At 42.2% G+C, this 12,590-nt stretch overlaps 1 protein-coding gene across 3 annotated transcripts in view; it reads left to right on the top strand.

Annotated features, from left to right (window-relative positions):
- Nucleotides 1-5,477: 5,477 nt before the first annotated feature.
- Nucleotides 5,478-12,590, top strand: part of ZNF143 (zinc finger protein 143) — a 61,663-nt gene continuing 54,550 nt past the window's right edge. Inside the window, exon 1 of one of the 3 annotated variants that reach the window (XM_082683090.1) lies at nt 5,478-5,583. In XM_082683090.1, coding sequence (XP_082539216.1) covers nt 5,542-5,583 — 42 coding nt within the window. In that variant the 5' untranslated portion in view covers nt 5,478-5,541. The remainder of the gene's footprint in view (nt 5,584-12,590) is intronic. The other 2 variants (XM_082683091.1, XM_082683089.1) reach the window with 2 other exon arrangements.

Genomic DNA, 12,590 nt, shown 5'->3' on the forward strand with positions numbered 1-12,590 from the left:
GGTGTCCCTAGTATTAGGAATTTAAGACTGAACCAAACTTTTTTCTCAAAAAAAATTACAGCAGTTAGTGTCTTTCTATAAAATAATACCAATCTTAATGCTTATTTGGAGACGTGAGTTGTATTTTAAAAAAAATTATTGGGATACCTGATGCTTCAGTTAAGCGTCTTGACTCTTGATTTTGGCTTAGGTCATGACCACAGGGTCATAAGATTGAGCCCCTGGTCAGGCTCTGCACTCACTGGGGAGTCTGCTTGTGATTTTCTCTTTCTCCCCCTTTGCCCCTCCCCCGGGGCCCATGTGTGCACCCTCACTCACTCTAAAAAAATAATTTTTTTTTAAGGTTTTATTTTTTTGACAGAGACACAGCTAGAGAGGGAGCACAAGCCCCGGTGGGACAGGGAGAAGAGGATTCCCACAGAGCATGGAACCCAATGTGGGGCTTGATCCAGGACCCTGGGATCATGACCTGAGCTGAAGGCAGATGCCTAACGACTCAGCCACGCAAACGCCCCTAAAAAATGAATCTTTAAAAAAAATTCTCACTTTATCTCAAGATTATGTTTTCCCTGGAGTGCCTGGGTGGCTGTCAGTTGAGGATTTGATTCTTGGTTTTAGATCAAGCCCCAAGTCAGGCTCTATACGGGAATTCTGCTTATCTCTGTCCCTCCCTCTGCTTGCATGTTGTCTGTCTCGAATAAATGAAATCTATGGGGTGCCTGGGTGGTTGGTTCAGTGGGTTAAGTCTCTGCCTTTGGCTCAGGTCATGATCTCAGGAGGACCTAGGATCATGCCCCGTGTCGGGCTCTCTGCTCAGCAGGGAGCCTGCTTCTCCCTCTCCCTGCCTCTCCTACTTGTGATCTGTCAAATAAATAAACAAAATCTTTTTTAAAAAATCATAAGCTTATTAAAAAAAAAAGGTCTTAAAAATATGAAATCTATTCTTTTTTCTTTTTTAAGATTGTTGGGGCATCTGAGTGGGTCAGGTCGTGATCCCAGGCTCCTGGGATCGAGCCCAATATCAGGCTCCCTGCTCAGCAGGAAGCCTGTTTCTCCCTCTCCCACTCCCCTATCTTGTGTACCCTCTCTTGCTGTCAAATTTAAAAATACATATTTAAAAAATAAAAAAATATTGTTTCCCCAGAAAAATAAAATCATGTTAAAACCAGTCGTTTCATTCCTGGACTAACAACGTATTCTGCTAAAATGCTGCAGATTTACTATGCATATTAATGAAACTGGTTTTACTGTCTGTAATGCTCTACTTTAAGTAAATGTTAATTAGAAGCCAAAATGATAGCTAGAACATCATCAAGGTAGCCAGTTTTTTTTTTTTTTTAAGATTTTATTTATTTATTTGACCAACAGAGATCATGAGTAGGCAGACAGCAGGCGGGGGTGGGGGGCAGGAAGCAGGCTTCCTGCTGAGCAGAGAGCCTGATGTGGGGCTAGATTCCAGGACTCTGGGATCATGACCTGAGCCGAAGGCAAAGGCTTTAACCTACTGAGCCACCCAGGCGCCCAAGGTAGCCAGTTTCAAAGGAACACCTGGACTCTTAAGGGGCTTTACAAATTTGTGGATTGAGTATTTTTTGCTTGCCACTAAAATAAACAATACACATTAACCACAACTGGTAAACCCTGAAGCTCACTACTTGGGTGATTTTTTTCAAATGGGGTTAACCAATTAGTCCAAGCACAGAGTTGGCAAAAAGAAAAAATTACATTCATATGGGCATTATCAGTTTGAAGTAAGGAAATCACGCAATTAGTCACTAACAACATTACCAGTTTTTCTCTTAAGATTTATTTTACAGAGACTTAGCGAGAGGGAACACAAGCAGGGTGAGTGGGAGAGGGAGAAGCAGGCTTCCAGCAGAGCAGGGACCCTGATGCAGGGCTGGATCCCAGGACCCCAGGATCATGACCTGAGCCGAAGGTAGACGCTTAACGAATGAGCCACCCAGGGACCCCAACATTACCACAACATTACCAGTTTTATGATACCTATGCTTTATCATCAGCATATATACTGAGAACTGAAATGGGAATGTTTTAAATAACCTAATCATACACTTCCTAAAGTATGTTCTAATTAAACCTTAATTAATGGAATTTCAGCCCCCCCTTTCTTAAGGAGATTTACTTTATTTTAGTGTGAGCAAGAGAATGGGGAGGGTCAGGAGAAGAGAAAAATTTCGAGCAGACTCCCCACTGAGCAGAGTCCAAGGAGGGACTGGATCAGAGGACCCTGAGATCATATATAACCTGAGGTGAAACCAAGAGTCTTGACACTTAACCCCTTAACCAGCTAAGCCATCCAGGTGCCCCAGAACTTCATTTCCTTTTATTTTCTTATTAAGATTCTGTCAGAGAGAGAGCTCCCCTGCTGAACAAGGAGCCCAATGCAGAACTCAATCCCAGCTGGGAATCATGACCTGAGCTGAAGGCAGACACTTAACCAAGCCACCAAGGTGTCCCAGAACTTCAAGCTTTTTAGTACGTCTTACGTAGCTTTCATCTGAATCTCAAAGGTGTTATCAAGGTGCTTAAGAATCAAGACAAGCTAACTGAAGTATATGAGAAGCATCTCTGGTAAGTAGAGTGCTACATTTATCTACATTATCATATATCCTCCCAATTACATTGTGAAATTAAGTGGTTTTACCAGGTTCTGAAACAAGACAATTCTACAACTCCTAACGGAGAGAGTAAGCTACTAGTTTGGTTTTATTTATTTATTTTTTAAATATTTTATTTATTTGAGAGAGAGAGCATGAGAGGAGAGAGAGGTCATTGGGAGAAGCAGACTCCCCGCTGAGCAGGGAGCTAAATGTGGAACTTGATCAGAGGACTCCAGGACCACGACCCACGCCAAAGGTAGTCACTTAACAAACTGAGCCACCCAGTTGCCCTGGTTTTTAATTCTTTAGTGCTGGGGAAATAAAAATCTTCAAATTCATGATGAAAAGATCCATATTTGTTACAGAAAAAATAAACCCTCTCCCAGAGATACTTAAAATAGTTTAATGCATCCTTTCTCTTTCTTCTGTGCATGTAGTACTTTAATGGTCATGTCACTATACGAACATGCCAAAAACAATCATTCTCTAGAAAAGTTTTGAGATACTGAAAGGAACGTTTAAAAAAAAAAAAACATGATGGTAACAGTTTTTAAAGGGGGCTAGAAATGTTTGCTTATTTCTAAAATTGAGGAAATGGTTCAGCTTTAAAAGCCTGGACTTAGGGCGCCTGGGTGTCTCAGTGGGTTAAAGCCTCTGCCTTCGGCTCAGGTCATGATCCCAGGGTCCTGGGATCAAGTCCCACATCCGGCTCCCTGCTCACCAGGGAGCCTGCTTCCCTTCCTCTCTCTCTGTCTACCTCTCTGCCTACTTGTGATCTCTGTCAAATAAATAAATAAAAATCTTAAAAAAAAAAAAAAAAAAAAAAAAAAAAAAAAAAAAGCCTGGACTAGCACTGATTGGAAGTATTCTCAACAAGCCCTTAATTTGATAAAATGTACTGATATGAGACAGGAGGTGATGTGGGGAAAATCTGAAGATTATGAATGGCCTTGAATACTATGTACACTTGAACTTTGTTCTATAGTCACTGGTAAATACTGTTAACATAAAGTTCCATTACCTGTAAGAAAATCTGAATTAAGGTTTCCCTCTGAATTATTGGAATTATAACCCCCTATCCACCACCATTCAATTTTTACAACCACTCAGAAGGTTCTGGGGACATGAAGATGTCCTGTAATTGCAATCTATAACTACAGGGTGATTTTTTAAATCTTTATGAGATTTTATATTTATAATGCTTTAAGTAGACTAAAGGCATGGGACTCAGTAACAACTGGCTAAACTACATGAAAGTATTCTGATTAATGACATACCTGCTTATAAAATGCAGATATAACAGCTGGAAGGTACTGAAAGTAATTAAAACATCTTGTTTTTTCATCTAAACTCCATTTCTCAAAGAGAATGTATCCATTGGGTACATGGTCTGTTTTGTAAGCCAATTCCTCCAGCTTCAATGAACCTAATCCAGTTTTGTGTCATATTTTCCATCTTTATAAGGACATAAAAAATAGAAACTACTTTAAGCTGCTAAAGAGTATTATTCAAAAGAAACTCAAAGTCCTATATGCCTTCTAATGGAGTTTGGGCACCAATTATGCAACTATGCTTTGGTTATAGTTAGTCGACCTTCATTCCCCACCAAAAAGAAGGTAACGTTAAAAATCTGAAACCAGACTCCATTAGTAGGCTGGGTATCTTTAACACCTCTTTGCCTTAATATTTTGGCAATTCCATAATCACCTGAAATCCGAGTCACTAAATCAAACGCCATCAAGCTCTTCAGTTTTTGTAGGCAGGTCACAAATGTGTTGAAGCGATCAGCCACCTCATTCTCTTATTAACTACCTAATTCTTACACCTGGAATACACGACTGAACAAATCTTGTCTCCACACTATCTCACCTTTATGAAGCCTTGTTGTCAAAGCAAATGAACACTTAATGAATATTCCTGAAAAGACTAGTATTTTCAATAGTTTAGAAAAACTCTGGGCTGAGAGTTTTGCGGAGCCCAACCAAGACAATGCTTTCCCCACCCTCCTTACTTTCTTTTAATTCTCAACACAAAGAAAAGGGAAAGTTAAAAACGAGGGTGACGACACCATTTCAGCCCACTTCAAACTTACAACCTAAGCAACATAAAAGCACAGAAGCACCCGCAGTGTCTCCCAGCAGAGACCAAGACGACCGCCCCGTTGCCAAGCTCCATCGGAGCTTTGGCAGGGCCAGGAGGCCCACTCCCCCACCAAATGATGCCCCGGCGACTTGAAAAGCCCGAGCAGGCTTGGCAGCCAGTGACCGGCATATAGCAGTTCCTGGGAAAGCAGAGCCCAATCTCCAAACCAAAGGCCTCGGCAGGCACCGAGAGCCCCCAGGGAGCGGTCAAGCGTCTTTTCCTGTCCTAGGCCTCCCTACCACTGTCCTCCCAACGGGGCGACACTCGACAATCTCTAAGCAAAGCCCAACCATTCACCAGAACGCGCTCCAGGAAGCCCACCGGGAGAGTCAAAGCCACCTCCTAGCCCCTGTGGGGAAAATGGCGCCTGTCACCCCAGCTCCCTCCCGGCTAGTCACAAGGACCAACCTCCCTCCCTCGCTACAAAATGGCGCCTCCCGCTGGGGCCCCAGAATCGGCATAAATCACTTGTCAGCGAGGCGGTATCTTTCTAGGATGAGCGGTTCTGCCAACCAGTCAGACACAGGAACTTTAATTCCGCACTTTGCACAAGCCATTCAGGCGCTGGCTGCAAGGCCAGACGAGGCAGACGTCACGAAAAGGGGGCGTGAATGAGGCGGTCTCCTTTCGCGTCGCCTAAATTTGAACCAATGGAAAGCAGGAAGCGCCTCGTGAGTGACGTAATGACCGCCCAATGGAGGCTGGGGGCGGGCCTCAGACTCGCTATGCGGGTTGCGGGGCCAGGGGGCCGGGCGGCTGTTTCCTGTCCTGGTGCATGGTGGTCGGACGAAGGAATTGTTGGAAAATTTTCTCGGAGGTTCGTATATAAATGTGTTTTTACCCAGTGTGCATTATTCTCCGCCCGGCCGCCGCCCTCAGCGCGGCGGCGCGGGCCCGCTTGGGCCCGGGCGCTGACTCCGGCTGCTCAGCCTTCGCCGCAGGCCTTGCCGATCCTACGGCAGGCCTCGGTAGCCGCGCCTGGGCAGAAGCGGAGTTTATTAATAACCCGCGGCCGCCACTCTGGGGCGGCGGAGCTTTTCTCGCTGAGGACGTACCCCCCCCCCTTGTCTCTGCGCGTTGCGCCCCGCCTGTTCCCCTCAGGGGACCGCCGAGGGGAGGGAGTGAAAGAGGGGAGGGTGGAGCCCTCGGGAACCTGGCGGCGCTTCTCTGCTTGACCTCCGCGCGGGGCGAGTCCCCAGACGCCGCCGAGGCAAAGCTCCTCCGGCTGGGACGCTGGGCCACGGTCCGCACCAGGCCCCAGCCCGACGCCGGCAGCAGAACTGGCCCAGGGCCCGCTCGGGATCCCGTTTGCAGATCGCACCCAGAATTTTCCTTCTACCTATATCGTGCACAAATTTCTTGTTTCTCTCTCTCTCTCTTTTTTTTTTTTTTTTTTTTCTTAATTTTTAGGTGACTGGGGTCTCTAACATCGAATATTAGAAGTTGTCAGTTTTACCATTGCCTTTTTTCTCGGTTTTGGCCAGAGCTAACGAATCTTTCAGTTGCTTTGTACTGTATTACTGTGGAACGTGAATCAATTTTTATTCCCTCCCCTGTGCTTTTTAAAAAACATTTTAAGTTTTCTTTCCGCATTAACGAAGTTAAGCAAAAATAGGAAGAACACCATTGCTAAACCCATTGTTTGTTTAAAATCAGCTAAAGCTTTTGCTTTGGAAGTGTCTAATCAGCTGGTATGATCTGGTAGTGGTGTGATGAAAAATTGTAGGTTCAAGGTTGTGGTCGTCTTTTTCCTGAGTGTTAGTAGAAGATAAATGTTTGCTGAGTTAAAAATCTGTGCAGTATTTAATGCTCTTACCGGATTCCTAGTTTATTGTTAAAAGTGTTTAGTAAGAGAACAGGTAATAAGGACATCACTAAGATAAGATGCACAACTAATTTTATCCAGGCAGATTTTGATTACTTTGGAGAGTAATTATTTGGCAGTTTACAAGTACTTGAGTGGCTATTTTTTCAATACCACCCTTTTATTTTTTTAAAATAATATCTGTATTGATAAAATTTATGTACCTTACAATTCACCCATTTGAAGTACATAATTAGGTAGGTTTCATAAATTCTGTTGTGTCCCCATCATCACAGTCCATTTTAAAACATGTCCATCACCCCAAAAGAAACTGCCAGTTAAATTACTCGTTTACCCTTAAGCCTGCCTCCTTCCCCAACCACTAATCTACAGATTTGCCTATTCTGAACATTTTATGTAAATGGAATCACACAGTATGTGGGCTTTGTGACTGACTTTTTTCACAGCATAATATTGGCAAAGTTCATTAATGTTACAACTTGTGTTAGTACCTCATTTCTTTTTATTGCCAAATAATACTTCATTGTATGGACCTAAATTTTATTTAAATATTCATCTGTTGATGGACATCTGGAGTTTTTTGGTCTATTCTGCTGTGAACATTTGTGTGTAAGTTTTTGTGTGGACGTATGTTTTCTTCTCTCTGAGATATGTATATATACCTAGGAGTAGAATTTCTTGGTCATACGATTACAGTATACTCAGTCTTTTGAGGAACTGTCAAATTTTTCCAAAGGGGCTGCACCATTTTGCATTCCTCTCAGCAGTGTGTGTGAGTTCCCATTTCTCCTCATCCTTGCCAACACTTGTTATTATCAGTCTTTCTGGTGGTAGCCATCCTAGTGGATATGAAGTGGTATCTTTTGTGATTTTGATTTGCATTTCCCAATGGTGTTAAGTGTGCTTTTCATGTGATTATTGGCCATTTGCATATCCTTTGGAGAATGGATCTTTTCCCCTATTTTGAAATTGGATTGTCTGTTATTGAGTTGTAAGACTTCTTTGTGTAAAAGTCTTTATCAAATAGATGATTTGTAAAATGTCCAGAGCCCTTTGCTGCAAGCTGGGATATTGCAGTGAATAAGCATTCATCATGTTCTTCACGGAATGATGACCTAGCTAGGTTGGGGAATTATACCCCCACCATTACTTTTAGCTATTATTATTTTTGATGCATATGCAGTTTATTATTGTTTTTTTTTAAAGATTTTATTTATTTATTTGACAGAGATCACAAGTAGGCAGAGAGGCAGGCAGAGAGAGAGAGGGAGAAGCAGCTCCCCACCTAGGAGAGAGCCGGACACAGGGCTTGATCCTAGGACCCGGATCGTGACCTGAGCTGAAGGCAGAGGCTTTAACCCACTGAGCCACCCAGGTGCCCCAATACATATGGAGTTTATGATCATGTTAGGAAAACTAACCAACTTTCTTTCTTTCTTTTTATTTATTTATTTATTTGAGGAGTGCCTAGTTCGCTCAGATGGTTAAGGTCAGCCTTTGGCTTAGGTCATGATCTCCAGGTCATGGGATCAAGCCCCGTGTTAGGCTCCCAGCTCAGCAAGAGTCTGCTTCTCCCTCTGCCTCTCCCTCTGCTTGTGCTCTGTCTCTCTTAAATTAAGAGAGGATTAAATTAAATCTTAATAAATTAATTAAGAGAATAAATTAAATCTTAAAAAGAAAATAAAGATTTATTTATTTGAGAGAGAGCAGGACCCTGAGATCATGACCCGAGCCAAAGGCATATGCTTAACCGACTAAGCCATCTAGGAGCCCCAGGAGAACTTTGAGTCCGAGGTTTTTGTGATTATTTAATTTTGAAGTTTTGTTTTGTTTTGTTTTAAAGCTGAGGTTTTACCTAGTTCTGAGTCTTTTTGCTCCTGGTTTGATTTCAGGACATAATTCTTAGAGTTGTGTTGTGGTGTTTCTCCTTACTGTGCTTAGTTTGCATTCATTTTAAGGGGTGGCCTTTATAGGACAGTGTTTTAAACTTTACTGTCAATCCAAATGATTTTGTTTGTAAGATGGATTTAGACTGAGAAATCTCCCTCCCCCTCATAGAAAAGAAAAAATTAAAAACAGTGATACACTTTTGTCTACACTTTCCCATAAATCGAATCCCAGTTTAAAACTATGCTGCAGGGGCACCCAGCTGGCTGTCAGTAGAGCGTGCAACTCTTGATCTCAGAGTCATGAGTTTGAGCCCCACGTTAGGTGTAGAGATTATAAATAAACTTTAAAATGCTGCTATCAACTATTATTTCATGAAATAAATAATATTAAAACTATGCTGCAGTGGGAAATCTGCACCCTGTCGAGATAACTTGTCCATTAATGTGTAGACACAGGAATTTAACTCCACAAACTACATTTTTTTTGTACTTAAAATACCACTTTACTTAGCATTTAATTTCCACTAGGCACTGAGTTAAATGATTGAGTGGTTTACATTTATACATAAAACTTTTTTTTTTTTAAGATTTTATTTATTTATTTATTTGACAGAGAGAAATTACAAGTACACTGAGAGGCAGGCAGAGAGAGAGAGAAGGAAGCAGGCTCCCTGCTGAGCAGAGAGCCCGATGTAGGACTCGATCCCAGGACCCTGAGATCATGACCTGAGCCGAAGGCAGTGGCTTAACCCACTGAGCCACCCAGGCGCCCAAAACTTTTTTTTTTTTTTTTAAGATTTTATTTATTGGGGCGCTGGATGGCTCAGTGGGTTAAGCCTCTGCCTTCATCTCAGGTCATGATCCTGGGATGGAGCCCCACATTGGGCTCTTTGCTCAGCAGGGACCCTGCTTCCCCCTCTCTCTGCCTGCCTCTCTGCCTGCTTGTGATCTCTGCCTGTCAAATAAATAAATAAAATCTAAAAAAAAAAAAAACCCATTGCATTAAAAAAAATATTTTGTTTATTTATTTGAGATGGAGAGAGAGAGAGAGAGAGATCACAAGTAGGCAGAGAGGCAGGCAGAGAGAGAGGAGAAAGCAGGTTCCCCACTGAGCAGAGAGCCTGATGCGGGGCTCCATCCCAGGACCCCAAGATCATGAACTGAGACGAAGGCAGAGGCTTAACCCACCCAGGGGCCCCTATACATAAAACTATTACCTTCATTATGAACCTAAGTCAAATACCAGAGTTATTATGCAGTAGCATACCAACTTCTTTAACTTCTAAAATGTAAGATGTCTGTAGTTCCTAGAAAGATACAATTGAGTACTGTACATAATATGGTTTAGGAGGGATGTTTTCTGTTATTTATGCATGTCTTTAAATAATGCCTTTGGCCTTGTATTGAAAAATAGAGTTTTTTAAAATATAGTACAGATGTAATGGTCACAAGAAGTTGGAATCCTTTAAATGAATGGCAGTTTACATATGCAATATATACACAGTACATAACATAAAAAGTGAGGCATAATGAAAAGAGCACCGGAATAAAAGAAGACCTAGTCTTAGACCTGTCTCAGGCAGTTAATTTCCCATGTCTCTATACAAATTGTATTCATTTGTTGAACAAATATTTAGTAAGGATACACCATGTGCCAGGCATTCTTGTGGGCCCTGAGAATTCAAGGGTGAACAACAGATGGGGGCCCAGCCATGATGGAACTTAGAGTTCACTTAGAAGTTCTGATAAGTACTATGAAGGAGATGGAGTTCTGTGGTAAAGAATAAGGGGATGGTGGTAGAATGGATATTTTAGATAAGTGACATGGAACAGTACGTGCTAAAGCAGGAAGGTCAGCATGGCTGGATGTATACAACGGAGGACATTTGTAAAGCACTCTGCAACATGAGTTATGTTAAACTCATTAGATATTTATTGAATATATAATCTTAGGTATCAAAAATTTAAAAGACTCACAGAACACAGTACCTGCCTTAGAAGGCTGATAGTCTAATTAGGCATACTGGACATGGGATTTTAAGGACTGGTAAGATGAGAGAAGAGCAGTAGATATCAGGAATCAAGACTTTCAGCCACAAACGAGGTTCGTAAACCTCATTTTTCCTCACCTGTAGAAAGAAAACTGGCAGGTTTTGAGTACATCTTGAGTGCTGAAGTCTTTATGTACTTACTTCCTTTCTCACAATAGACCTATCAGGTGGATATTCGCTCATTCTTTCAAAAGAAAAAACGGAAGCTCAGCAGCAAGTTAATTGCCAGGAACTGAGCAAGATTCAAATACAGAGCATACCAGCAAAGTACGAAGCCATATACAGATGAAACCTATGATAATAAAAATGTGATTGGTAATTCCCAGTGGTCTAGACTACAAGCCAAATAGCTGCAAATACTATGGGATTTAGGTGATGACTGAGGGACGCCTAGATGCCTCAGTCAGTTGGCTCAGGTCATGATCCCAAGGTCCTGGGATCAAGTTCCATACTGGGCTCCTTGCTCGGCCAGGTTCCTGCTTCTGTCTCTGCCTGCTCTTCTCCCTGCTTGTGCTGGCTCTCTTGATCTCTCTCTCTCTCTGACAAATAGAAAAAATAAAATAAATAATTGATGACTGAGATCTGGCTAGTGAGGGAGAGGCACCATGGAAGAGCCAGCGGCAGTTGTAAACTGTTACCTGTGCCTAAACTGCCCTTTCTCCTACCCCTAGGAAATGTTTGTGTTTTTATGCCTAAATTTACATACCATCATTTTTGATCTCTGAGGCAAAATTAGGTGCTTCTTACTCTCTTAATGCTTCTGTTTATAGTAACTTTTTTTTTTTTTTAAGATTTTGTTTATTTATTTGACAGAGATCACAGGTAGGCAGAGAAGCAGGCAGAGAGAGTGGGAAGCAGGCTCCCTGCTGAGCAGAGAGCGATGCGGGGCTCGATCCCAGGACCCTGAGATCATGACCTGAGCCAAAGGCAGAGAGGCTTAACCCACTGCGCCACCCATGCGCCCCTAAAGTGACTTTTTAAAGGGAGATCGATTTATTTATTTATTTATTTATTTATTTATTTATTTTAATGATTTTATTTATTTATTTGACAGGTAGAGGGAGAGAGAGCACAAGCAGAGGAAGCAACAGGCAGAGGGAAAGAGAGAAGCAGACTCCCTGCTGAGTAGGGAGCCTAAGGCAGGACTCAGTCCCAGGATCCTGGGATCATGACCTGAGCCAAAGGCAGAAGCTTAACCACCTGAGCCACCCAGGCCTCCCACTACTTGAGTTTTTATATATAAATACTAGCATGTGCAGGTATTTATATACATTTTTTAAAACATGAATATAGTCATAGCATAAATATTCTTTTTGCAATTTGCTTTTCCTCCGCTTGTAATATATCTTGGATCTGTTTCCTACCATTTAATAACTATCCCATTCTTTTTCTTTTCATTCGTTTTTTTTTTTTTTTTTAAAGATTTTTTTTATTTATTTATGTGACAGACCACAGGTAGGCAGAGAGGCAGGCAGAGAGAGAGAGGAGGAAGCAGGCTCCCCGCAGAGCACAGAGCCCGACGTGGGGCTCGATCCCAGGACCCCGGGACTATGACCCGCGCTGAAGGCAGAGGCTTTAACCCACTGAGCCACCCAGGCACCCCTCTTTCTTTTTTTTTTTTTTTAAGATTTTATTTCTTCATTTGACAGAGACACAGCGAAAGAGGGAACAAAAACAGGGGTAGTGGAAGAGGGAGAAGCAGGCTTCCCACTGATCAGGGAATACTGATCAGGGAATGATGCAGGGCTTCATCCCAGGACTCTGGGATCATGACCTGAGTGGAAGGCAGAAGCTTAACGACCGAGCTGACCCAGCCGACCGGGCCACCCAGGCACCTCAATCACAGTCTTTTTCATGTTTGCATGTTTCATTTATGAATGTCATTTAATATATTCTTTTGGGTGCACTTTTAGATTGTTGACTATTTTTTACAACTGTAAATAATACTACAATGAACTTTGCACACTTGAGAGTGTCTAATAAGTCCCAAGAAGAATTACTTGGTTGAAGATTTACATTTAAAATATTGATAGTTCTAATTGTTGTGGGGTCCCTCGCC

The sequence above is a fragment of the Mustela nivalis genome (genome assembly GCF_964662115.1).
Source record: "Mustela nivalis genome assembly, chromosome: 9".
NCBI classification, from domain to species: domain Eukaryota; kingdom Metazoa; phylum Chordata; class Mammalia; order Carnivora; family Mustelidae; genus Mustela; species Mustela nivalis.